Source organism: Prunus avium, chromosome 1 (assembly GCF_965620075.1).
Source record: "Prunus avium chromosome 1, drPruAviu1.hap1.1, whole genome shotgun sequence".
In the NCBI taxonomy this organism is placed as follows: Eukaryota; Viridiplantae; Streptophyta; class Magnoliopsida; order Rosales; family Rosaceae; genus Prunus; species Prunus avium.
In genome coordinates, this window is record NC_142284.1 from 50,427,571 (window position 1) to 50,452,646 (window position 25,076).

The 25,076-nt window shown below is 38.5% G+C and overlaps 5 protein-coding genes across 6 annotated transcripts; 1 reads left to right on the forward strand and 4 right to left on the reverse strand.

Annotated features, from left to right (window-relative positions):
- Nucleotides 1-691: 691 nt before the first annotated feature.
- On the reverse strand, nt 692-2,262 carry LOC110761998 (3-oxo-Delta(4,5)-steroid 5-beta-reductase-like). The gene is made up of 2 exons (XM_021964592.2): nt 2,022-2,262; nt 692-1,930 (listed from the first exon to the last, which is right to left on the reverse strand). The coding sequence occupies exons 1-2, from the start codon at nt 2,058-2,060 to the stop codon at nt 791-793; spliced, it is 1,179 nt and encodes a 392-aa protein (XP_021820284.2). The 5' UTR covers nt 2,061-2,262; the 3' UTR covers nt 692-790.
- A 949-nt stretch (nt 2,263-3,211) lies between these two features.
- On the reverse strand, nt 3,212-5,845 carry LOC110761923 (ARM-repeat/Tetratricopeptide repeat (TPR)-like protein). The gene is made up of 2 exons (XM_021964505.2): nt 3,806-5,845; nt 3,212-3,669 (listed from the first exon to the last, which is right to left on the reverse strand). Exons 1-2 carry the CDS (start codon nt 5,589-5,591, stop codon nt 3,590-3,592), a joined length of 1,866 nt encoding a protein of 621 aa, XP_021820197.1. The 5' UTR covers nt 5,592-5,845; the 3' UTR covers nt 3,212-3,589.
- A 2,712-nt stretch (nt 5,846-8,557) lies between these two features.
- Nucleotides 8,558-11,714, reverse strand: LOC110761985 (uncharacterized). The gene is made up of 3 exons (XM_021964576.2): nt 10,944-11,714; nt 9,689-10,036; nt 8,558-9,600 (listed from the first exon to the last, which is right to left on the reverse strand). The coding sequence occupies exons 1-3, from the start codon at nt 11,376-11,378 to the stop codon at nt 8,977-8,979; spliced, it is 1,407 nt and encodes a 468-aa protein (XP_021820268.1). The 5' UTR covers nt 11,379-11,714; the 3' UTR covers nt 8,558-8,976.
- A 4,914-nt stretch (nt 11,715-16,628) lies between these two features.
- LOC110762011 (peamaclein) lies at nt 16,629-17,487 on the forward strand. Its single transcript, XM_021964607.2, has 2 exons — nt 16,629-16,812; nt 16,955-17,487. Exons 1-2 carry the CDS (start codon nt 16,731-16,733, stop codon nt 17,137-17,139), a joined length of 267 nt encoding a protein of 88 aa, XP_021820299.1. The 5' UTR covers nt 16,629-16,730; the 3' UTR covers nt 17,140-17,487.
- Nucleotides 17,488-18,817: 1,330 nt separating this feature from the next.
- Nucleotides 18,818-24,392, reverse strand: LOC110761966 (aspartic proteinase 36-like). Of its 2 annotated transcripts, none has more exons than XM_088246427.1 (12): nt 23,935-24,392; nt 23,719-23,839; nt 22,805-23,232; nt 22,551-22,707; nt 22,223-22,305; nt 22,024-22,120; nt 21,650-21,719; nt 21,209-21,415; nt 20,495-20,616; nt 19,975-20,076; nt 19,779-19,876; nt 18,818-19,414 (listed from the first exon to the last, which is right to left on the reverse strand). In XM_088246427.1, the coding sequence occupies exons 1-12, from the start codon at nt 24,156-24,158 to the stop codon at nt 19,237-19,239; spliced, it is 1,887 nt and encodes a 628-aa protein (XP_088102553.1). In that variant the 5' UTR covers nt 24,159-24,392; the 3' UTR covers nt 18,818-19,236. The 2 variants fall into 2 exon arrangements, with proteins under 2 accessions (XP_088102553.1, XP_088102554.1); XM_088246428.1 differs by having other exon boundaries at nt 23,730-23,839; nt 23,935-24,075.
- Nucleotides 24,393-25,076: the final 684 nt, after the last annotated feature.

The following is a 25,076-nucleotide window of genomic DNA, read 5'->3' on the forward strand; positions in this document are numbered from 1 at the left end:
TGAAACTACCTTGTGCAAGTGATTATGCAAAATATACAGAGGGAGAGGGGTGGGTTGCGGGTGGGTGGGCATGCGGGCTGTAGAGGCAAGGAAAAAACAACAGAGGGAGAGGGAGAGCACAGGGAGGAGAGAGGGCAGAGGGGAGGGGGAGAGAGACAGAGAGAGAGTGGATTTTCATTAAAAAAAATATATAATATTTATTTATTTATTTAATCCACATGTCATGATGTGATTGGACATGTGGGCTCCACTTATTACACTTAACAAAATTTTTAACGGAGGGACCATTTGTGATAAAAAGCACTAACGTTACGGACTATTAGTGTCACAAAAAAACCTCAAAGACCATTCGTGATAAAATCGTAAACTTTAAGGACCATTTGTGATAAAAAGCCTTTTATTTATAATTCGTCATGATTAAACTGGTGGGAACTTACATCTCTTCTTGCCACACACATGGTAAATAAGTTGACACAAAAGTTTATCTCTATAAATAATCTCATACAAAGAGAAAACACATTGATGGGTTATTGGCATGCTTGCTTAGTCTGTACGCGGCTAAATGCAATCACGAGGCCAAAAGGTTGGAATAGATTGTTTGTGCCTTGATTGAGATATGCTAAGCATTCAGGCGCAACCGTTTTTTCGGGAACTAGCTTTGTATCTCAATTAATTTGTTGTAACTTCAATGTTTACAAAAAGAATAAAACTCTTTTAATTATCTCTACAAGCTCTTATCAATTCATTAAGAAAACATATATGCATATATATATGATCATCGTACATTTCTTCATGGTACAATCTTGTAAGATTTCATCTTCTCAATCCATGAAATGAAAGACTTGGAGGAGTTCCTAAACCCCAAAAACCCATGCTCCTTGCTCTTATTCATACTGTCCAAAACAGCCTCCCCGCCCAACACATAGTCAGCAAACCACCACACCCCCACCTCCACCAGCTTCGTAGGCTGCAGCTCATTCTCCTTCACAATCTCCTCCCACACACCCTCCTTCCCCTTCATCATCTCCACCAAGCTCAACCTCCCCTCACCCTCCTCCTCCTCATAAAACCCATGCTCCTCAATCCCAAACTGCTCCGCCAACCCCTTCCAAAACTGCTTCCACTTGAAAACATCCCCATTGTTTATATTAAACGCTTCGTTTGCCGCATTCGGGTCCACTGCCGCCCATATGTGCTGCTCTGCTATCAGGTCAGCGTCCGAGGCCATCGCATAACACTCCCAAGCCACTTTGCTGCCGGGAAACTTCAAGGGTTTGCCCTCTTGCTTGCAAATAGCAGCGTAGACACAAAGCGTCCCAATTATGTTCATCAAGCTGTGAGGAGAAAAGCCAAAAATGTTATAGGGCCTGTGGACGGACCAAGTCAGGCCCTCATTTTTCTGGACCTCTTCAAACAATATGTCCTCCAAAGTGTAGTAAAAATTGGGTACGTCCAGCCTCGGCAGGTCCTCGGTGAAAGGCGGGTCATGGGCTTTGATCTTGCCAATGCACTCGAACGGCCCAAGGTAGTGTTTGGTGCCGGTTTGGAGGCTGACGTGGCGGAGGTTAGGAGCCACTGGGATCACGACACGTAGGAGGTTGCGGAACATTGCGCCGTTGGCCTCGCAATTCTCGATCTCATTGGCTCTGCTGGTCCACGTCACGTAGAAGATGTGGGTGACGTCGGTTAATTTGGAGAGCTTGGCTTGGGTGTCTTCAGGGTCCGAGATGTCGCACTGGATGTAGTCTACGGGGTGGTCAACGCTCCAATCGGGACGGGGGCGGCGCGCGACGCCGTACACCTTCCACGGACCGCCGGGCGTGTCGTGGAGCGGGAGGATCTCCGCCAGGCTGTTGCCCACGATGCCCGTTACGCCGATCACTAGCGCCACGCTTTGGTAGCCTTCCGAGTCAGCACCTTCCAACTTTTTCTGAAAAATTCGTGACAATTCGCAACATATTTAGTGAACCAATAATTGAGTAATAAATAAGATGATAGAGATGATGTAATTGAATAATGACCTTAGCAGTGCCAACAGCTCCAGCCCACCACCAGCTCATTTTGGGTAAGAAATCAAAAGACTCCACTCTCCGGCAGCAGCAACTAACTATCAGTGTTTAATCCAAAATATACCCAAAGTGGAAATTGGAGAGTTGAATTGTATGGGTTTTTCTTCTTCAGCTTCATTTTCTTTTTTTTGTCTTTTTTATATGTATAGATAGAAAGAGAGAGGAGGGGAGGGAGACAAAGGTTCGATCTTTTCGACAAATGACGCAAGGTATGACATGTTGTGTATAAATATGTGGTTCCAATTCATGCAAGTGTTTGTTTGCATGTGGTCTAGTCTTGTACACCTACACTCCACCTCCTTCTCCATTCTTCCACAATCCGTCGCCGTATTGGGCTTGGCTTTAATGTTGTTAATACCTGATTGCAGGTTGATTAAGCAGCTTTTTTATTTAAAAAAAAAATTGTTTCCTTTAAATTGGTATGTCGATATGATGATGGAAGTGGAAAATAGTATTGAGTATGAGCCGCTAGATTTTATAGCCGTTATGTTCCAATTGACAAAGAAGTCAGAAACGTACAGCTTACCTACCACAAAAAGAAACTTGCTTGCTGCATATTGTGAAGTAGAGAATTTTGTCCTTAGTTGCATTGCCTCTAGGTGTAAATCTGCCTAACGAACGTTATAGTAAGTAATGGCAAAATCATGACATCGCTTTTTATCTTGTACCTAATCATGAAAAGGATTCTCGAGGGTAATTAATTGGTTATATAGGTATCTGTTCAAATTTTCAAAACTTAAGATGACAAATCATGTTCACTACAAGAGGGAGCAAGCGGAACCTCGCCTTTCATTCTCTCTCTCTCTCTCTCAATCTCATCATAACTCTCATTTTCCTTCATACTCTAGCTCAAACAATAAAAAATATAAACTAAAATTGAAACATTTATCAAACGGACCCTTATTATCTTACTATAATAAGAGAGCTACAAGCTCCCGTAATCTTTTCTAAATTTGAATTACAGTAGAAATAATGTAATTATGATAAATAACAATTCAAGATCATAAAGTTCACTAAATTTAGAAGAGAAAGGCATGTGCAAAACCCACAAAGTCAAGTTGAGGGATTAGGTACACCTTTTTCCCTTTTCCATTTCGTCTTGCTCTTCATTTGAAAATTTGTTAAATCAATATGCTCAAGTGGTCCTCTCCACCTTTCTATTGAAACAGTACTATTTACATATATAAATATAGTACGTGTACTATTATCTAATTACCAGCTACAAAGTATGTCATTAGATCATCTCAATTCGGATATTCTTTCACTTAGTTAACATTTTAATTCAATTAGAAAAGCCTACCTTATAGCTTACCCTGGTGAAGTGTGTGTGAAAAAACTCCCCTCCTCTGATATCGCTTGTATAATTTTTGTTTTTTTTCAAATGGTGTTGTTTCATTTTCTGAACAGCTTTGTTTAACTTGGGCAAACACCTTACACATAACATCTTGTGGCCATATCGGTCTAAAACATTTGGTAACCCAATTGACTTACATTACATTGATCGAGCCACAACACAACCCTTACACCCTTCTTGTCCTTTCCATCTTCCTCCCACTCTCTTCCTTTACAATTAAAGGTTCTTCTAAAATAGTGGACAGACCTGAAAAACATAAAATCAAAAGTGATCGATACCTGCACAGATGCATTATTATTTGAATTTCAAAAACTTATCAATCATATTTTGTACTGCGTCTCATAATGATATATGAGCACTAAATTTAGTTTCACTTAGTTACCTTTTTTCTCCATCATAACTCTCATAATTTCATCACGGTAATCTTGCTTGTCATCCCCACTTTCACATAAGTTACCCTTCCCTTCTAATTCTTGTACTTGTTTCATCACTTGAAAGTCTTGACGAGTTGCCATCGTTGACCGGGCAGTTGCGAAGAGCCACGTGGCCTCCATCTGTTTGCTGATCATACGTGCAGCATAATGTGGAATCTTCACCCGCCTGCTACTCTCAGACTTGATGCAGCCATTGATGAACGCCAAACAGTCCATCAAGCTTTCTTTAGCCAACCCTTTCATGTCATAAGCCTGTGATCTTCTCCAGAGGCTTTTACTATGAGAATTCACTGGAGTTGACAAGCAAAGAGCTCTGGTTGAGTCCCTAATGGCAGCATCTGAGTCCCTCATCAGCAATTGACACTGAGCTCTGTTGCTATAAAGCACCATTCTTTCTTTTCTCAACCCTAATGGGCACAATTCTAATGCTTCAGAATACTTAACTATGGCTTCCTCTATTTCTCCCAAACAAAACATATGATTTGCTTCTTGTTTTGTTATATCCACCAAAACCATTCTTTTCTCAATTTTTTCTTGACACAATCCTCTTTCTCTCTTCCTCCTCTCCACTTTCAAATTCCATAGCTCTTCTAAATTCTTTTCAATTTTCCTGTTCTTGTTCAATTTTCCCTGCTTGTAATTTGCAAGAAGTAGGGCTTTTGTGATTGTTTCACCTAAGTTTGATCTATCTCCAAGGCTTCTTAGCTCAACCAAATCAACAAGAAACAAGGCGGCAATATCGATAACTTTGTACCTCGTATCTGGGTCTTTGAGGAGCAGCAAAAGGCAGTCGATTCCCATGTACTGCCAATCATCTGAAGACCTCGAGATATTACAGAGGCTCTCTATAACTTCTCTCGACTCAGAAATTTTTTTCCTCCCATATTTACTGTAACACAAGATTCTAATAAGTCCAACACCAGCTGGTGATGAGCGATTGGCCAAACCACCCCACATTCCGCACAATTGTTTCAAAAAGTGTTGCTTGCAAATGAGATTCAAAGACTTTTCTTTGCAAGCAAAACAATTTAAAATATTGAGAGACCAACATTGGAGTTGACTTGCCCACTCCTCTGCCTTGCAAATCTCCATTTCTAATCCACCAACACCTCTTGTGAGCAAATCACAGTGGTATTTTTGTCTTTTTCTCTTATCCTTCACTCCTACAAAACTCACATACACCACATGAAGACATGTAGAAGCTACTTTCATGGCTGATCTTACCACCTCTTCTTCATATTGTGCTACAGCTTCAGAGGTTCTTTCATAGCTTGCAAGGTGACCGAGCGCTCTAGCAGCAACCCTTTGCTCAACCCAACTCATCTTTCCTCTCAGAAGATCAAGCAATGGTGGAATTACACCTGAAGCTACCGCCTTTTCGGCAAACTCAGCCTTGTTCATGGTGTAAGAACCAATGACATGAGCTGCATAGTAAGGGATGTAGATGTTTTGGTCTGTTTGAAGCCAACACTTGTTGTTGATGCCTTTGAAGATTAGCTTTGCCATGCACTCAAAGATTCCAAGGGATGGGAACTCTGGGTCATCAGGGTGAGTCATAGCAATTTGCCATAGACTGCTCAGCACCAGAACATTTCCTTGGTCTTCTCCGAGTGGTAGTTCCTTGAAACAGGCTGATATTCCAGCTCTCCTCTTAAAGGAGTCTGGTTCTTTCATGGTGCAGAAGAAACAAAATGGTCTCGTGCAAGCCTGCTCCTTTTGCTTCAGGGAATCCATGACTGAGGGACAAAGGTGGAGTTTAGGGTTTGGGTTTTGTGAAGAAGAACAAGGGGAGTTAGGAAAGAAAAGTGAAAATTAAGGTGTGTCAAGTGGCCAGGTGTTGTAGTTAGTGACATTAACGGCGCATGTATAGTACTTAAAACCTTATTATATATTTTGAAGAATCTTTTAGTACTTTTGAATTATCTGTGCCTTTGTTTTGAGAAAGGTTGGTCCTAAAAGGTTTTTGTAATGTTGTATACATTCACATGTCTATCTTTTTCATCAGGTAAATATGTTTAAGGCAACTGCGCCCTTTAATGATTTACGTGGCAGTTTTGCTTTGAAAATTTGCTTCATCAAAAATTTGTCACGTGATCAATCTGGCTTCAAGCTCCGACATGAATTTGTTCATGAATCTTGTAATAATATTGGATTTCAAATTTGTGGGTTGGATGGGCGTGGCTACATATTTTCCAAATTGCTGGCTGAGTGGCAGCCATACAAGGAGCAACAACAAGCATATGCGGAGTAGGTAACCAACCATATAGGAAAATGCTTGCCACGGAGAAAGTAAGTGGTCCTTCCTCCCCGGATTAAGTACCTTTTTTCGTTCTGGAAGGATGGCCATTTCTTCGAAACAGTTCTTTTCTTTCTTCATTAATTTTCTAGTTAAAATGCTAATTTGTCCTTGCATTTGTCTTAATAAAGCTAATTAAGGATCGCGTAAGCAAGACAGCAGATCCTTAAAAATCTACCAAGTATAAACCAACCAATAAACACTTGTTAGAACAAAAAATGTATGCTTTTCAATGCAGCTTAGACATGATGTTGTCTGGAGCCTGGGTTTTCGTTCTAAGTCCCTTGTCAACAGGCCTACAGTGTGCTACTCTAGCACTCTTGTTCAAAAGCCAAAACCTATATCTCTTTAATTATATATAATAATGCAGCAAGCAAAGTGTATTGTGATTACAGATGGGTTCTTTGTTTGCTAAGGGGAAGAGAGGGACCACCACATGCTTCTATATAAACGTACTAAATATAGGTGGAAAGCATGAGAAGCTTGAAAAGAGCAGATTTAGATGGAGTTTAATCTTGTCTAGTAATAGTAATTTGGGATTAAACAATATGTTTAATTAATCCTAAGACTCGTGCACTTGGGGATTGGGATGCATACATACATATGTATGTGTTGATGTTGTTGTTGTTGATGTTGTTGTTTAGTTTATTTCTTGTTCGTACGATTGGCGTGGAAAATAGCTGCCTTGGTTTCTAAAGCTCGTAATGATGATGAAGACTAACAGAAAATCCAGATGCGACAAAACTATATTGCGGGCTTTGAGAGAATGTTAAATTGTCCATTTGCTTTCAACGTTCAAAAGATATTTTGCTATGGCTGATATTGAATCACGGGATTCCAATTCCAATTCAAAAAAATTTGGAATGAAAATTATATTCCAATTCCATTCCAAAATATTTCAAAATTTCAATACCCATTCCAATTCAGAATATTCAGACTTTTTGGAATATTTGGGAACTTACATATTTCGAATTTTCAGTGTGGAAATTTTCGAAAACTAGTTCAAAATTCTAAACATGTCTAACCATTTGAAGGATTAAAATTGACTCAAAATTGAAAAACTCATATCATAAGCTTGGAAAACTACCCTCCATTTGGATGAGGGAAAATAACTCCGAAATTAGCTAAAATTAGGGAATTTAAGATGAGAAATTGACAATTCCCTTGTTTGGCAAGGTAAACGCGGAATTTATTAAATGACGCGCAGAAAAAATCTTGAAAATTAAGGCATCAAATTCCCGAGTTTAATTTCCACCAAAATAGGCGTTATTTCACAATTTCCATAACCCTCCGTTTGGATGAAGTAATTGAAAATTACATAGAATTCTAAAATGACGGAATTTAGATTTCCATCATTTCAATTTCTGGCAATTGAAGATTTCAGTATTTGGATTTATGTATGTCGAATTTTGTAAATGGCACTATGGAAATTGTGAAATGACGCCTATATTGGTGGAAATTAAAGTCGGGAATTTGATGCCCCAATTTTCACGATTTTTTCCGCGCGTCATTTAATAAATTCCAAGCTTAAGTTGCCAAACAAGGGAATTGTCAATTTCTCATATTAAATTCCCAACTTTTAGCTAAATTCTAAGTTATTTTTCCTCTTCCAAACGAAAGGTAATGCCATTTGCAAAATTCAACATATACATAAATCTGAACACCGAAATCTTCAATTTCCAGAAATTGAAATGATGGAAATCTAAATTCCGTCATTTTAGAATTCTATGTAATTTTCAATTCCTCCACCCAAATGATGCTTATACTTAGATATTGTTATCCTTTATAAAAAAAAAAATTCTATGTCTATTTGGTCATCAAATTATATTTAGTTCAACATGAAATTAGTAATTGTGTGTAGTACAAGCTTGAAACCCCAATATATTTCAGAATTTGGTATTTTTTGGAATCTTTAGATACATTCCAATTCCAATCCAATTTTTATCAGAATTTTCGAATTTCGGAACTTCCGGATGTCAGAATTGATTTGGACTTGCCAAAATCAGAAATTTTCAAAATGGAATTGGTCGGAATCGAATTTTCCAATTCAACTTGCACCCCCACATTTCCATAGAATATCACTTGTAAAAAAAAATGTTTTTAAGAAATTAATAGAAGAAAGTTGGAAAGTTTGGACATCAAGTGAATCGATCAAATTTAGTGAAAGGACTTCAAGTTCTGTGGGCTGGGTAACGGGCTAGACATGAGTCTAAATGATCACAATTTAAAATACTTGTGTAGCCCAAGTTGGGATCACGTGTTCAAAATTGAGATAATTTAGACAAGTGTTGAAAATTGAGATCGGTTAGACCGGCTTGTGTATTGATCTTACTAGTACTACATTATCACTTTAGACTTCATGCCACTAAAAGGTACAATGCAAAACCTTCAAATCAAGCTGAAATTAAAGTACAATTCTGCATCAAAGCCTAGATAATATGAATTTTACATAAATCGTAATTGATCTGCAGGTACCGTGTTGAAGGCCATTACATAGTTGAAGTATACAAGAATCTCAAGAGAAGTGTTCCATGATATTCTCGTCAGTAAATGAGCTCCCTTAGACAGCTCAATCTTCCACCGAAAACCCAAGCCCCGACTCCGCAATGATTTTCTGCTCGAGTACAAAAAATTTCCAGGCACCTGAGAAAATCTACGGACAACCGTCCACTCACTATGTACAAGTTTGAAAATACATTGATCCAGCGCAGAAGTTCTGCAATCAACTCAGCTCCCCTATGTTACCAAAACCTACCTTTGATAGTGTCAGTCCATACAACTAGAGACCCTTTGCCTTGTGGAATAATCTGGCCTTCCCCTCTCCTAAGCATCCATCTTCCACATAACATTATTGACATTGCCTTGATGAGACCTCTCGAGTGAAGCAACTTTGGCTCGATACGCAGCTGCTGCCATGGTGTTATTTACAGTCTGACCCTGAGGGAGCTCACAGGTTTCACTCATAGAAGCAAATCTTAGCTCGGCAGGGGGGATGAAACAGTCTATTGACAAGCCAGGGACATTGAATGCCACTTCCTCAATTGTCCAAGCTTCTTCCATCCTGGTCTTGGTGTGACTCAATGCAGTTTCTCCAAACCTGAACAAGGTTACTACTGAACGTCCTGAGTGAGCAATCATAATTCCCTCAACCGGCCTGTAATCATCGAGAAATGAATTAATTGTGGTCTCCCAGTAGACAGCATCACCTCCATTGTTCTGAATGCGGGTCAAATGGGAATCTTCCAAGTGTACAAGGAGCCCAGTTTTTTGGCTGAAGTAGCCGAATAAAACATGCCTAATGATCTCTGCAGGCCCTTCACTCCTGGCTTTCAGTGTCAAAGGATCCGTAGAAAGCTTGAGGATGAAACACTCCTCCCCATTAATATTCTTCTCACCAATGCATCTTGAATTGGTAAACATGCTGGCAGTGGTTCTTGGGTCAAGTCCCTGTAAGAGAAATACATTTAAGCGCAATTATATCGTGAATTGGGGAAAAAAGAAAACTGAGCCAAACAAAACTGGACCGGCACATTACCTGAAGTGCACGTCGCAAGGGTCTAACAGGGCCTTTTGCAGCATGTGCACCAAGCCAAGGTGTGTGCCTCCACACAAGCTGTCCATTGCAACCAGCATGCACCTTGCTGCCACCAAGTGCAAGCTCCACATACCACATGTCTGGATGCATCTGCCACAGGACAAAGCCACCAGACTCTGCTGCTTTGGAGGAATTCCGGTTCTTCACAACCCTGTTGGCTGTCTCAAACTCTGAAGCTATCATTCTGACCTTACCCATAGCATAAGCATTGTGGATCGAGTTCTGAAGCTTTTGCCCTCCTGATGCTGCCGTATACTGCTGCAATATATACTGAGCAGATGAAGATTCCTGCAATAGATATTACAAAATCATGTTGAGAGGGTCTATGAAAACTGAAATGAAGATGAATAAAGGTCATGATCCTGTCCACTAAATGCAGAAATGACATATTCTCACATCCTTACATTTCAAAATTGTAGATATAATGGAAAATGGGCATCAAATACTCAGATTCAACAGTAAATGGGCATCAAATACTGAGATGAATAAAGGTCATGATCCTGTCCAGTAAATGCAGAAATGACATATTCTCACATCCTTACATTTCAAAATTGTAGATATACTGGAAAATGGGCATCAAATACTCAGATTCAACATTCCAGTGCAGTTCCTTTAAAATGCATTAAGTAATTGATAACTACATTATGAGTTCATGCGGATTGTAAGGGGGTATATGTGGTAAAAGGAAAAAAGGAAAATGCTGCACTGTGTATATTGGTAGAACAGAATGGCCATCTAAACCAGTTGTGCAGAGTACTTTTAGAATTAAAAAAAGAAAAAGGGAGTTACAGTGCTCAACATCAAGTTGGTTTGCTTACCATCTTTTTCTTTTAATTTTTCCTCCATGTTAATCAAATCAATATGCGTGAAATCAAAGTAACTTACTTTGAATAATCAACATGTCCTACCAAATTTTATATTAAAAAATCAAGCATGCACAGGAAAATCATTGATGAGCCTGTTCTTTCATTTCAGAAACTGGAAAATGTATCAAGCAATAACTCACCAACCAACCCAAAACAAGAAAAGCATTAATCTTCATAAAAATGAACACAAACTAAGACGAGTTTATCTCATAACAAAAAGTCATAAACTTTAGACCCGAATTTGGAAAATTTAACATTTCACAACATGCAGAAAATTAATTTAATTGCAAAAAAGGATGTAGCTTGGAGAGAGAAAGAGAAGTACTAACAATGGGAGTGTCTTTGATGCTAAGGTGAGGCAAAGGTTCGGTGGTGCTAACGTGCACCGGGCCGAGCGGCGCACCCAGAACCCCAAGCAACAACCTCAGATCCGACCTTTTGTAAGCTGAGCACGAAACCGAAGGAGCCCTGCACAGCTGTCCCTTCATCCAGTGGCCCCACTTCCCCTCCATCCTCGAATCTCCACCGTCCGTCCCATCCGGCCCTTCCTTCAACGGCGACAACGCCTCGGCGGGCCTCAAGCTCCCGGATCTCGGAATCATCAACGGCTCAGGCGGAGCCACGTGGTGGTTCCTCCTCCGCCTCAGCAAACTGGACACTGGGGACCCACTCCTAGCCGGACTTTTTGCCCTGGACCTTCCCGGCGACAACCCCCTCACCACCTCCTCTTTCAAAGCCGAAAAAAACCCCTGCTTTCTCTCCATTTCACAACTCTGCCCCTCAACTAAATTGTAAAGAAGAAGCAGAAAAATGAGAATGGCAGAATAGCAGCAGAACTTGCTTTGTTGGGTTTGTGTTTTGAAGCTATAGAGAGTGACAGAGAGAGTAAAGAGCTGAGACAGTGAGAACCAAGCTTACTGAAAGCAACTCTGGCTTTTGATTTTTGAGGAAGGAAAAGATTCAAGGAAATTAAAGGGCAGCAATGATTAAACAAAGGAAAGATATTGCCGCGATAGACAAATCACATTCTGAGAAATCTGATTCTGCGCTCTCTTTTCTTCTTCGTTTATTTATTTATTTTTCTCTGTTTTATTTGTGTCCGTCTCTACTAATAATTAATGGAAAATAGTGTGTTTCACTTTTTTACTTTTTCTTTGTCTGGTGGGGTTTGGCCAACCAGCAACAAGAAGAAGAAAGAGCGGGTAAGTCAGGACATATTGGTCATTTCCCAAAGTCCCAAATTTCTCATTCGGTGCCTCCCTCTAGTTTTGGGGTTTCGTCCTCTCGGGGGGATAATAATAAGACCATAGCCTGTAGGGCTGCTACAATACGACGACGCTCTGACAAATATTTTCTTTTTTAAGAAAAAGTTTTCTGATCATAGAAAATTGGAAAATATTGGGGCCAAAATCTTTCTCGTGAGCTATAATGATATGGCAGGAGGCTGTCTGTTGGGTTTGGCGCCGTTAGCAACGGTCAAGTGTCTTGAGGTTCGGTCAAACAAACGGCAAGTGATCTGGTCTTTAGTTGTTGGCTTCAATTGGCTTGTTGTTGCTTTGTTGGCACGTTATTATTGGTAGATTAAAAAAGAGATCATATTTGCATGCATTAATGAGTGTGAATGAATTGATGGGTCTTTGTATTTTATTATAAGCGTGCTACAAAATTACGATTGCTAAGTAAAGCATGCTCCAAACAATTGCCTAACGCTTTACAAATTTCAAACCTATTTCTTTTCTTATATATAAATATAATTGAATATTTACGTAGAGCAAGCAGGTGCAAAAGTTAAAGCAGGACATTAGAAATTCCAATGTGAAGTGCGAAATCAATTTTGTTGATGTTTGAAATGGGTGTAACTAAAAAAAGGTTGCTTCGAAGTAATAATCATATAAGCTTCTCAACGACCAAAAAAGATTGGTTGCTCAAGCTGGTAAAATGATAACTTATGAGCTACTAGAAAGAATGGTGTACCCTCATTGACTTGTGCAATGACCTTTTAAGTTTGGATAGTGCACGTCGAAAAATTAAAAATTTCGACAATATTTTCTAAATTAACTTGGAAAACAAGTAAATTTTGGACGTAAAACGCATAAATTGGTAGGCTAATTGAAATTAACTTGAAGAAATATATGCTAGAGCTTAATGAATATATTGTGTCCCTTATATTGTTTGTGTGGACTCCTTGTTAGGCTGGGAGACTGTAAACTTTCTAGTCTTGAAAAGAGTATAAAATGGTAAATTTGAGCAAGAGTGAAACCATTAACTATTATAGGGTAGGCTCTAATTTTGTTTTTCGTTCAAGGAGATGCTCGGTTGGAGTGGACTAGTTTTTTATGAGATGGGATGGGCTAATTTTCACTAAACATGATGAACTTCCTAAAAATTAAGACTAAATTTATATCTTTCTAAATATTTGCATTGAGCTGGTAATCTCTCCCCAAGTCTGAAAGTAATTTGTTTTCGGTTTGAGTTTTTCCTTTTCTCGTTCTATAGTGGACCCGAAGCCACTCTTTAGTTAATCATTTATTTGGACCCAATTCGGACTTTAAAGGGTACTTTTGTCCTTTTTATGCATGATGGCACGTGGCATCATCTTATTCGTTATGGTCCCTCATTCATCTTTGCTATTAATTAGTGCAATGAGGAATGTTTTGTTGACAAATTCACCATGAAAATAAAGGACTACTCATGAACCTCTTTATGAAGCTGGTTAATCATGCAGACTTGTTATTAGCATAGGTTTAAGAATACCCTCCTTGTTACTAACATTGGTTTAATGGACTTTTGTTATCCTTCCATTCACAGTCTTATTTTCCTTATTCTTCTTTAAAATCTACGAATTTCAGTCTTTATTATATGAATATTTTTTCATCTCAGTTGCAAACATAAAGTTAATTTTTTTAACCACTTTAAAACTTACCACCCTATACTCATTGTTGAGTCGACCCATGTGCTTAATGATCGCCATAACCACCTAGTCATCACTTGCCATGGAGCTTGACACTTGAGCAGTGTGACAAAGACAATTCTTGGTGGTTCGGTAACTTCAGTTCGTGGGGACATTAATAGATTTTCTTGGCAGTGGAGATGGACATTATAATATTAAATTGGGCTAAGCCAGGACCAAAATCTTTGTGCATGAGAGTTCAGTTGTACCTTGCAATTAGGCCAGCAATATAATTATTTAATGTCAATTACCAAGTTTATCTTTTTAACGAAACGGGACCCATCTAATTGAAAAGACAAGAAATGGGTCCCTTTAAATGTACAAATTATTTTCTTGTAAACTTTAGTTCCACAAACTCGACTGATCAAATGTTGGTCAAACATTTTCTCATATTTATTTTGATAAAATGTTCATATACTTTTTCTTTGGTCGATTATCTCATATTTATATTCATTGATAGATTGACAATAAAACAAAAGTGTCCTCCACTTCATTAGTTTAAGTTTAAAAGGCAAACACCATCTCCTCAATCACCTCGCCAATCACGGAAATCAGTTTATTTTTCATTTTTATTTATTTATTCATGAATCATGGCGTAAGTGAGAACCATGATTTTGGGTTTGGCATTCTCGTTTCAAATTTCCGTTTCAAACGGCTTTGATTGGAAACTGGATCAGTCAATGTTTTGCTATAATTTGTCAGAGCTATTCTAACTTAGTCTTCTTTTTTCTGGTTCGTTTCTGTTGAAAATTATTCCTGTCACCTCCAAAGAACACAAGAACGAATTGCCCTTTATTAGGTTTAATATGACTTTCGATGTTTTAGACTAATGTCTATTTTTGTTGATTGGAGATGACTAAATCTAATTAAAACTCAATATTATATGATTAAGAATATTTACTCATGTGGCCGAGAGTTTGCAGTTCACTTTGCATCTCTTCTTCTAATATTTATAATATAAAAAAACCCCAAGATTAATGAACCTTCCCAAAGTCTTACAATCATGGAGGCCGGCCCATACATGAAAAGAGTTGGGTCCAGTCCAACAAAGACTTCTTGACACAAGCCATGTCTTCTTGCACATACTGGCTTTCACAACGAAACGCACCCAAGCGATGTCGTTTTGGCCAAAGATCTTTTAACCAATTGATAATTCTAATTAATCAACTTCATTGATACACATAAATTCATTACAATATATGTACAATAAACTAATTATGTGCATAAATAATGAAGACCACTAAAATGCAAGAATTGATGATGTTTTATGCATCAATGGCGTCAAAATCATGAAAATATATTTAAGTTGGTATAAAGACATATAAATAAAGCCATGATCCATCATATCCTTCGCTAACCACAATAATAATTGTGTTTATTTAACAACCAAAGTGCCCCATTTTTCAGCTGCAAGCCGGAATTTGATATGGGTTAAGGGTGCATGGCCCCATTTAATCACTCGACCACACAATTTGGCAACCCTAATTAGTCCCAAAGGGGCACGTACGTACGTACCAGAACACATTATTTGGACCACCACACATTTTCCTCATTTGGATGTTCACTCATCAAGTGTGGCAACTGGCGAGAAAGCAACCTTTCACCTTTGATACGGTGTAGTTTTAAAGCTGTGTTTCAATACTCAGGTGGTGGTTTCAGGTATCCCAAATGAGTTTTGAGAGATTGCTTATGAAACAAATAATGCATGTTGGTCCCCTACCTACCTCCAACATTTCCCTAATACCAGTAATACTGCATTGGGCGAATATGGCTGTAGCTTTTGGGCCCTAACACTAAGCTGTGTTTTGTGACCAAAATTGTGCCGTCTGGCTCCAGCTCAACTAGATGCTAGTGGGCAAGAATAAACTTTCCTCAGAAGAGGGCTTTTGTCTGCTTCGGACCTTTGTTCAGTATTTTGATAAGGATTTGATTCCTTGGCTTGAAGGGATGGACCACTTAGCCCACACGCATTTTAAACCGTGTGGGGAAGAGACTGCCATATATATATATATATATATATATATATATATATATGCATCTTTGCTTGCAAGTGATGGTGTTTGGTCAAATGAGAGATATTTTCATCAATTTTTGGTGATGTGTTTCTTCCCCATGAACACAACCAATTAGGTCTAATTCTAAAGCTTCTTTCCAAGTATCTCTCTAGGGCCTTATACATTGCATTTTTAGCCCAAATGAAGTCAGCGTCAGGCCAGCTAAGTCTTCCAGCTTGCAAGCTTTGGAAATTCTTTTTGAACAACTCCATTAAAAGAGCAGTGATTAGGCCCCAAAAATAAGAAAAAGAAAATCCTAGTGGAGTCTGGCAAGAAGGTGCAGTGCAGATATAGGGTTTTGAATGTATATTGACTTGGTGTTGGTAAGAAGCAATCTTAAACCGACATATCACATGACAAATCACACTAAAAGTGGCAAAAGAGAGGACCGACAAATTCTGCTCTGATGGATGGCACTGTAGCTCCATACACATTAGAGTTCACTTAAACAAAAAAGGCTAAAGTTATGGCTCATTTCTCTCTCTCTCTCTCTCTCTATATTGGAGTTGGACTTGGAAGGGTGTTATGAGGTTGTCTAGAATTTCCTAGTGTGACAATATGCTTAATTAGGTTTATAGATTGTAACTTACGATTTTTGTGTATGTGAAAAATACGTGAACAGCTGTTATTAGCACGACTCATTCAGATATCCCTAGAAGTATGAAAATTGGGTTAAAACACAGACTCTCTCTCTCATTTCACGTTTGAGTTAAAGATAGAAATTGGATTTTTAGGTTACATAAGAATTTAGCATATTTAAGTCCACATCCAATCTGATGCCACTTGAAGGAGGCTTATGGGCAATTAAAAAACATTTAATTTTGACTTGTGGTCAAGCAAGGGATGAATTGACTAAAACCTTCGTTTTCTTATTTGCGGGATACACTCTTTTCCAGCTGGCCAAATTAAATAATCCAAAAACCATTGCCAAAGTTTTACACAAAATTAATTTACATAGTTAAGTTAATCCAACATTTCACCTACCTACCCCGCGTATTATAAATACTCTCCTCATCCCCGCTTCCATAACGCGCACAAACACAAACACACACAAACACACAAAAACACATTAGCCCAGCCTCTTCCATCTTCAACCTCTCTTCTTGGCAAAAATGAAGCTCGGCTTTGCAACCTTCCTGCTTGTTTGTCTTCTTCTCAGCTCCTCTGTATTTGAGGTTACAATGGCTGGTTCATGTACGATATATGCCTACTTTCAACTAATTATATATTACTCTTGGCTTCATCATATATATATATATATATATATATTTTCATTTTTTAATTTGTTTATTCTAAAACTATGAAATTAATTAGATGCCTGCTTATTTATGGGCAGCTTTCTGTGACTCCAAGTGTGGGGTGAGATGTTCGAAAGCCGGATATAAGGAGCGGTGCTTGAAGTACTGTGGAATCTGCTGTGAGAAATGCAACTGCGTTCCATCTGGGACTTACGGAAACAAGGACGAGTGCCCTTGCTACAGGGACCTCAAAAACTCCAAGGGCAACCCCAAATGCCCTTAATTAACCACTCGCTTATTATTATTCCCCAAATCTTAATTGATTTCGGACCCATAAAACCCAACAAAAAAATATATTAACAGAAGTTGATATTGCATTATATATAAATATGCTAAGTAAGTACTCTCTTCAATTCATGGTGTATATCATATGTATAAAGAATTAGTTATACGGGTTCAGTCTTTGTGTTTAATTTATAAATGCAATACATCGTTTCCTCTAAAAAAAGAATTAGTTATGTCATACAAAGTTAAGTGAATAAGCGGAGCCCCGTACGTGATGTTGTAATAAAAATCTTTATATTGCACTATATTATAATTATATATTATGATTATGGTGGATTTGTTATTGGATTTTAATCTCATTTTGGTTTAATGTTCCATGATAGTTGTTTTTTGGTTTGGAGAAGCTTAGGAGCTAGCTAGCACGCTTTTAGCGCTCCTCTTATCCTTCCCGCATTCTATGATTTTGGTACAAGTGTAATACTACTCATCTTGATTTGATCAATCAATCATGGATGCTCATCTTGATCAAGATGAAGGGAGGGATGGAGGGCCCTGATTGTGGCACCACTTGATGCTTCTACGTAATGGTTCGTTGGTTGGTGCCTTAATTATTAAATTAATTGCTTCATACGGGAAGAGTTGGCAGGTGCATCTGCTCCTAAATTATACTTTGGATATGGACACAATTCGTATTAATTAAACGCGTCGTTTTAAATGGTTCGCTTTCGAGGTTGTTTGTGGGCATGAAATTTTAATTTCACATGCATCGTACGTTAATCGTCATCAGGCACTAATCAGGCACTAATCACCCTGTTTGACAGTAAGATTGGTACTTGACACGTCACATCTGCCGCGCCCACCCCACCTGAGCCCTAAATTAATTACTCACATTTATTTTCTTTCTTTGCCCTCTTTCAACAATTTTTGCTCTCAATATCTCACATTTATACACTCTGTTTCAACTTTCAAACACGTTCAATTCAATGAGTAACTAATTTTGTGGCGCAAACTCTCTATCCCAAATTTGGGTTTTCTCTGTGTTTTCAGTTTTACAGTGTTATAATATTACCAAATTAAAAAATTTAAAAAAATATACAATTATGATAATATTTTGAGTCAGCCTTATTTTCCGCTTCTCACAGCTGCTCTTTCCACACCCCCGGATATCTGGTGCCAAACCGTCGCCCGTTTTCTTATTTCTTCGATAATAGTATTTCTTCGATAATAGAGTTAACATGAAATCAAGGACGTACGGGTAGTGTAGATCCGGTTGTTTTGTCCAACATGAAAACAAAGATCTCCAGTTGCCCCTCTATCCAGCTAGCTCCCACTTTTTGAGGAGAAGAGTGGTGGGGTGGGGTAACGGGTTGCCCTCCAAGGACAAATTTGTCATTCTCACAAGAACTCCCGCTAAAAGCGAGTGTCTAATGAAATCATATTGAAACTTAGGTGAGTTTGTTTCTCATTTGGCCTGAAAACGAGTTTCTTTGTTAGTTTGGTAGATAGCTAAGAAATATTTGCCCGAAAAAATGAAATAATGCTGCCTGATCCAATGCCTTGACTTCACGTCACAGTCCGACTCAGCGGTGTGATTAAACGTCAATAACGGGAAGTCTTGGACTTAAATCCAACTACTTCACAGTCAGATTATATGCATGTTTATGTACACGAGAAAATAGAGGGTAAAATAAAATATTTTATTGAAAGGGCCGGAAAAAACCGAAAGATAATGCAACAGTCCACGGTTCCAATTATTATCACTCTTTTCGGTTGGTGGGAGGCAGCCATTAAGCTAGGGGACACCAATAAACCAATTGGCCGTACAAGTCCATCACTTGATTGATCTACACAACTATTTTCATCTATCGACAAAATCATGCCTATTTGTTTTGTTGTCTTTCCACTTTTCTATACTGAAATTCCATTGTACAGTAACTGGAGTAACAGAGGGATTGCAGATTTCATCTCCTCCCAATGTCCAGCTTCTTCAATGCACCCACCACATGCGTATGCTTTCGGTGCTGTCTGAAACAGAATATCCACCACAGTGAGTAATAGAAGTTCTTCCAACTACACTGTTTTGAAAATTTCGATTTTAAAGCGGTTGAAGCTCTTGCTCTGGAACAATGGCCCTGGCAGCAACGGGCTCATACGAAACGATGTCTTGCAATCTATATTTCCAAACCAACCATGTCCCTAATGCTAATAATCCAAGAACGGAGGTAACTAAAACTGCAACTGCCACCGCCCAATAGTGTTGCTTCCACCATGACCTGCAATTCTCGAACATAATCCAATTTTAAAGATGACGCATAATTTGCATAAAAGATTGCAGCAAAATTCTAAAGTTAAAACGGTTGAGGAAACAGGACACGGAAAAGGAATCCAGCACTGCAACTATCAATCTACAAAAGATTCGAATACAACCTTACCAAGAAAACGATTAAAACACAAAGTGAAGGAGAAAAATAAAATCAACAAATTCAACCTGATTGGCCTCTAATACTAGAATGAGATGTTTGATTCCAGTGAAAAGAAGTCAAAAAATGAGAACCAATAATGGAGTGAGAAAAGAAGAAGTACCAAAAACACAAAAAAGTAAAAAAGACAAAAAAGAACAGGCACAGTAGAGCATACCGCTTCATTTGAGGCTCAACCTTCAATTTGACCAGCTGATAACTTCCAAATTTCTGAGGAATATGCATTTGATGTTCCTTTAACCGCAGAATAATGCCCTGCAATATTAAATAAGAATTAGCTTAAAACTGTAGTTGGCATATGGAAAAGGCTCCAATTGTAAGTAGATGTACTCCAGCACCAGTAGTCCTATTACCATTGCTTTGGTATTAGAAAAGCAATTTGCAGATTCAGCAGGGACGATCGCCCACCTAATGACAAAGTTATTTCCTGTATGGGTGTAGTTCATTAAGCGAACCTGAAAAAGAGTTCGTTTCGTGGATGTTAAAGTAATCCAAGATATACAAAGGCAAAATAATAATAAGAGATACTGGCACACTGTAAGGGCATGTACTCCAGACCACCAAGGGTGGCAATTGGATGGGCTGAGTTGGTTACCAAAGAAAATTGAGCCCAAGTTTAATCTAATCATTGATCAAATGAAAAAGAAAGACCTTGACAGCCATAGAACTTCAAAGCCTTTCATTATTTTTAAATATCGGGATACCATGGGAGAGATTGGAGTAATTTTCTCTTGATTCTTTCTTACAGCTGGATGCTGAATTCTTGATATCATACATGGTCTTATGCATAGTTGAGCACCTGGGATCTAGATATTAAGGGGAAGAAGATTTTTGACAGGATACTAGGTTGAAGATAAAGTAGCTCAAGCATACCTGTGAAATATTAAGTTCCAGCTCATGAGCAATAGACTCTGCGAGTTCTGTGAAATTGGGTTTGATAGTGTTGTTGATGCTGAGCATCATATCAAAACTTATTAGCCCTACTTGAAGTACACCTACATATCAAATGTTTGAGATGTCACGGAAGAAAATAGCCAAAGTTGCAGAGGGAGAGCAAATTTCAAATGCATGAGAGGAGTATAAGGTTAAAATTTATGCACGTGCACAATCCCTCCTCTCCCCAACCCCCCAAAAGAAAAATGCTTCCTATTTCATGATAACAGAAGATAACTACTTAAGTATATTCAGAAAGATGTTGACTTGGATTAGAAATGAGTCCAACCAACCTAACAGAAATGTTAGTGTAAGAAATTATACTAACAGCCTAAACACTAGGGTTTAAATCATAGCTCTTGAACCCACTATGGGTTGGACCACATGCGGACACTAGCATATTGCCCTATGCACAACAATAAGTTTGAATAGACATATCAATAAACGAAAAAAATCCTCCCTTTTTCTGCTCATAAATGTAATTATTGCTTCCATTTTTCACAAAATCTAGCTCTTCATCTATCTACCTGAAGCTGTACCAGTGAACTAGTGACCGATTGTGGATCAATATCCAATATGGTTCGATATTTGATAACTATGTTTTTTATTTGAAAGTACCATAAAGGCCATTTAAACTCTTGAAACCCACTGTACCTGGAATAACTGTATCAGGCAATCCACTTGGAGCAATGCTAGGAGAAATTTCTACACTTGTATTTCGGCCATCAAATGCTGAAGGTGCTGGAGGCGGAGCATTACTATAATTCAATCTCTTCCATAGTTCAGAACAATTGGTTTTCCAAAAGCCAATCTTGTCGTTTGCTCGATCATAAGTCACAAGGGTATTACGTGTAACAATTCCTGTACAATCCACAAAGTGAGCTAGCTCCATTTATCGATTGTGAAAATGCTTGGACATGCATGCTTTGGGCAGAAAATGGGGAGGATATTTATTATTTGAAATGTTTACGCAAGACATGATTTTCAAAAGAAATTGTAGAACAACATCAGACCAAATGAGAGAGAGAGAGAGAGAGAGAGAGAGAGAGAGAGAGAGAGAGAGAGAGAATGAGTGATTTTGTAAATATCACATACCTCCTAAAAGAGTAGTCGAATCCCCATTGTCAAAAATTCCCAGGCAATAAGCCCCGCTAACCTTTGTATGCTGAGGATTAAGAGCACAAGCAAAACAGAGGAAAAAACAATAGATCAAAATGTGCATGATTAAATAAATACAAGAAGGACCCACGCACGCAACGTGAGTGCAATATGACTGAAGATAAATGACATTTCCTATGTGATGATTCACAAGGACTCTCTCTTCACAATATTATAGATAAGAAATCTGAATTATAAATGTCAGGAAAAAAAAAGGCCTCAAAACCATTTTCAATCAGATTTTCCACCATAAAGAGGCTCATAAATTATTTCAAGAAGACATGGTTAAGAACAATAAATAATCAAGTTACCGGGAACAGGTAGTTCTCTGGAGACAGTGAGAATTTTTGTCCCTTGGTGAAAACCATATCAACCTGTGGAAAAACCTTTGATAGTTGGGTGACATCCCTAAAGCACAATTCCATGTTAAACTTTATGATGAAAAACTGAGCTAATTACTAAATCATGACAAATGAAACTCCAGATATGCAAACTTTCTGCAGGAATTACCTTCCAGCACCTGAAAAGCAAATATCTTGATAATTTGGGTCAGGACCATGGATTTTTTTAAGGAAATTGACTTTCCTCGTAACCTGCACATTAACCCAAAAGAAAATATTACCATCACATGATGGTTCAAACGGGGTATAGATTGATTGCAAACTGAACCAATTTACGGAGGAAAACAATTCAATAATTTGTTCCTTAAGTAAAACCCACCTTTTCCTTTTACCTTTTTGGTCAGAGCGAACTTGACCGTTTCAATGGTGTCAAAATAAGCTAGACTTTATAAGCATTAAAACAAAGAGAGGAAGAAACTCAAAACGTGAAGGCTTACAGCATCCTTAAACGCATGAAAAGCATCCTTTGGAAGATATGCATATGTAGTTCCACTATCCAGTACAGTTCCATGCTTTCCATCAAATATTTTTGGGTTTAACTTCAAAGGCTTCCCAGCTACATGTATTTCCTTCAGCTCAATGTTATAATAAGGACTGTTGCAATTCCAAAACTAAAGTAATGCGTGAGATGCACAAAATACATTATTCAGGAAACCTAAGTGCCAGTTAAGGGTGTTAAAAAAGTATGCACCTGCGAAAAGGATCTGAATGCGTAAATACCATATCAGGGGGAGATTTGATGCTGCCAAGAACCATGGCACCCCCGCCTACACCCATCCCTCCATAACATAATGAGAATGAATCACTAATAACCCCCTTGTCAACAAGTTGATCCATCACACTAAGCCGACCACGACCCAAACCCATTATTCCATCAGCACGTTGGCTGTAAAGATCACCGGTTTCAATATTTTCACAGCCAAAAACAGCACGCTGTGGCACAAGTTCACTTTCATTGCCAAATGAGAGGACGTCCTCACCAAGCACGCCACTGCTAGAGCTCATCTCAGCATAGCGCCGCTCATAAGTGCATTGGGCTTCTTTCTTGTCACAGTTACAATTGATATCACACTTTACAGGTTGGTATGTGCTAGATAAATCAGGCTGGAACCTTGGGTCCTGCATAACAACAATATTTTAGTTTCAAGACCAATGAGCTAATATTAATAATATCGAAACATAGGGAGAATCTGCAAGGTAAGAAGGTAGAACTTTACACACAAGTTGAATAAACCTTCAACTTATGCAGAATGATTGACAAAAGTAGGAAAAACGGATTTCTTCAGCTCCAAACAAAAAAAAAAAGTGAAATTATTACTAAACTGGCAGCTAAACTAGTGAATGTGATTTCACATTCTTTTAGTCCCTACCTTCCTGTTTTCAAGAAGCACACAAAACTTTATACCGAATTTTAATCAAGAACTGTGGACTGCAATTGTTGAGCTTTTATCGCTAGTCAGCTCAAGTCAATCCTTAATGGTACTCAAACAATTCAAAAGCTAGACGGATATTAAATTGAGCTACATATCTACAAATGTACGATTAAGTAAAACCTAAATGCACAAAACTTTATGACTATAAGTAAGTCCGCAAGCGAAGCCAAACCTGATGCCTACCGCACTGTTCACAGTCAAAGCAAGGCACATAAGTCACTGTACTTCCCGTATCCACAATCAAAGCGAATTGCTGAGGCGGTGTCCCAATCCATAGCCGCGTTGTGTAGTACCTATTTCAAATTCCAAGTTACAGAGCCTTCCGTTCAGTACAATTCGAAAACATCAAAACCTGAAAATTAGGGAAAGTTTGGGAGCAGAGTCAAACCCGTTGGCGAGGAGGTCGTCGTAGAGCCTCATGTGAGAATTTGGCTCCGATCTCTGGAGACGTCGGCCGTCGAAGGCTTGCCGGTGGTGCCAATTAGCGTTTGGGGATGAGAGATGGAGAGGAAGGATCATTGGACGGCTGTGATCATCGGAGACTGAAGCAAACGCGCCGCAGAGATTGAAGACGATGGAGGAGATGAGAAGGACCAACGTCCGACGAGCCATGCCTGCCTGCTACGATTGAATCGCAGAGGACCAAAGTCCTCTGTGCTCGCACGATTTAAAGGCACTGCTCACAAATGAAAATTTCTTGGAAACTGATTTTACTTTCTTTTTTTCTTTTCAAAATGATTAAATACTTTTCGGGATTTTGGGCATGGAATTGGCGGCCGATTGAATTAAAGCCGTAAAAACTGACTCCTTTTCTTTTTGGGTTGCGCATAAATTAACTAATTGGTCCGCAGCACGTCAGGTCAACGGTTGATTAGGAAGGAGTGAGAAGAAAATCCTTGGAATGTTTGCTATATACGGGCTTCCAGCCATTATGAAAAAAAAATATTTTTCTCAATTACTAAGACAAAAATATTTTTCCCATGTTAATTCATTTTTTTTAAAGTTAAATATGTTAACCGCATTTTACATAAACTAGAATAGAAGTTATTAATGCTTGGTTTTCAAATTTCCCTCCTACCTGTTTTTATTAAACTCTTTATGATTTTCGGAATTTAGGGATCCAAGCTGCCTTTTTTCGTTACATAAAAATTGTTAATGAAATCTCCTCTCAATGCTAAAATCAATAGCATAATGAAACTTTAGTAGTAAACACGTAGCCTAGGTGAAGCATCAATTAAAGGAACTCATGTTGAAGGTAACACAAGTGATCCTTGGGAAATGCTAGGAGAAATTTCTACACTCATGTTCCAGCCATCAGAAACTAAAGGGAGCCAGAGCCCGAGCACGGGCATCACTGTAATTCAGTCTCTTCCATAGTTCAGAACAATTGGTTTTCCAAAAGCCAATCTTATTGTTTACCCGATCGTAAGTCACAAGGGTATTACGTGTAACAATTCCTATACAATTCAACAAATACCAAGTGACCATGGGAAGGGAATTTGTTATGTGCAAAAGAATTGAGAACATGTT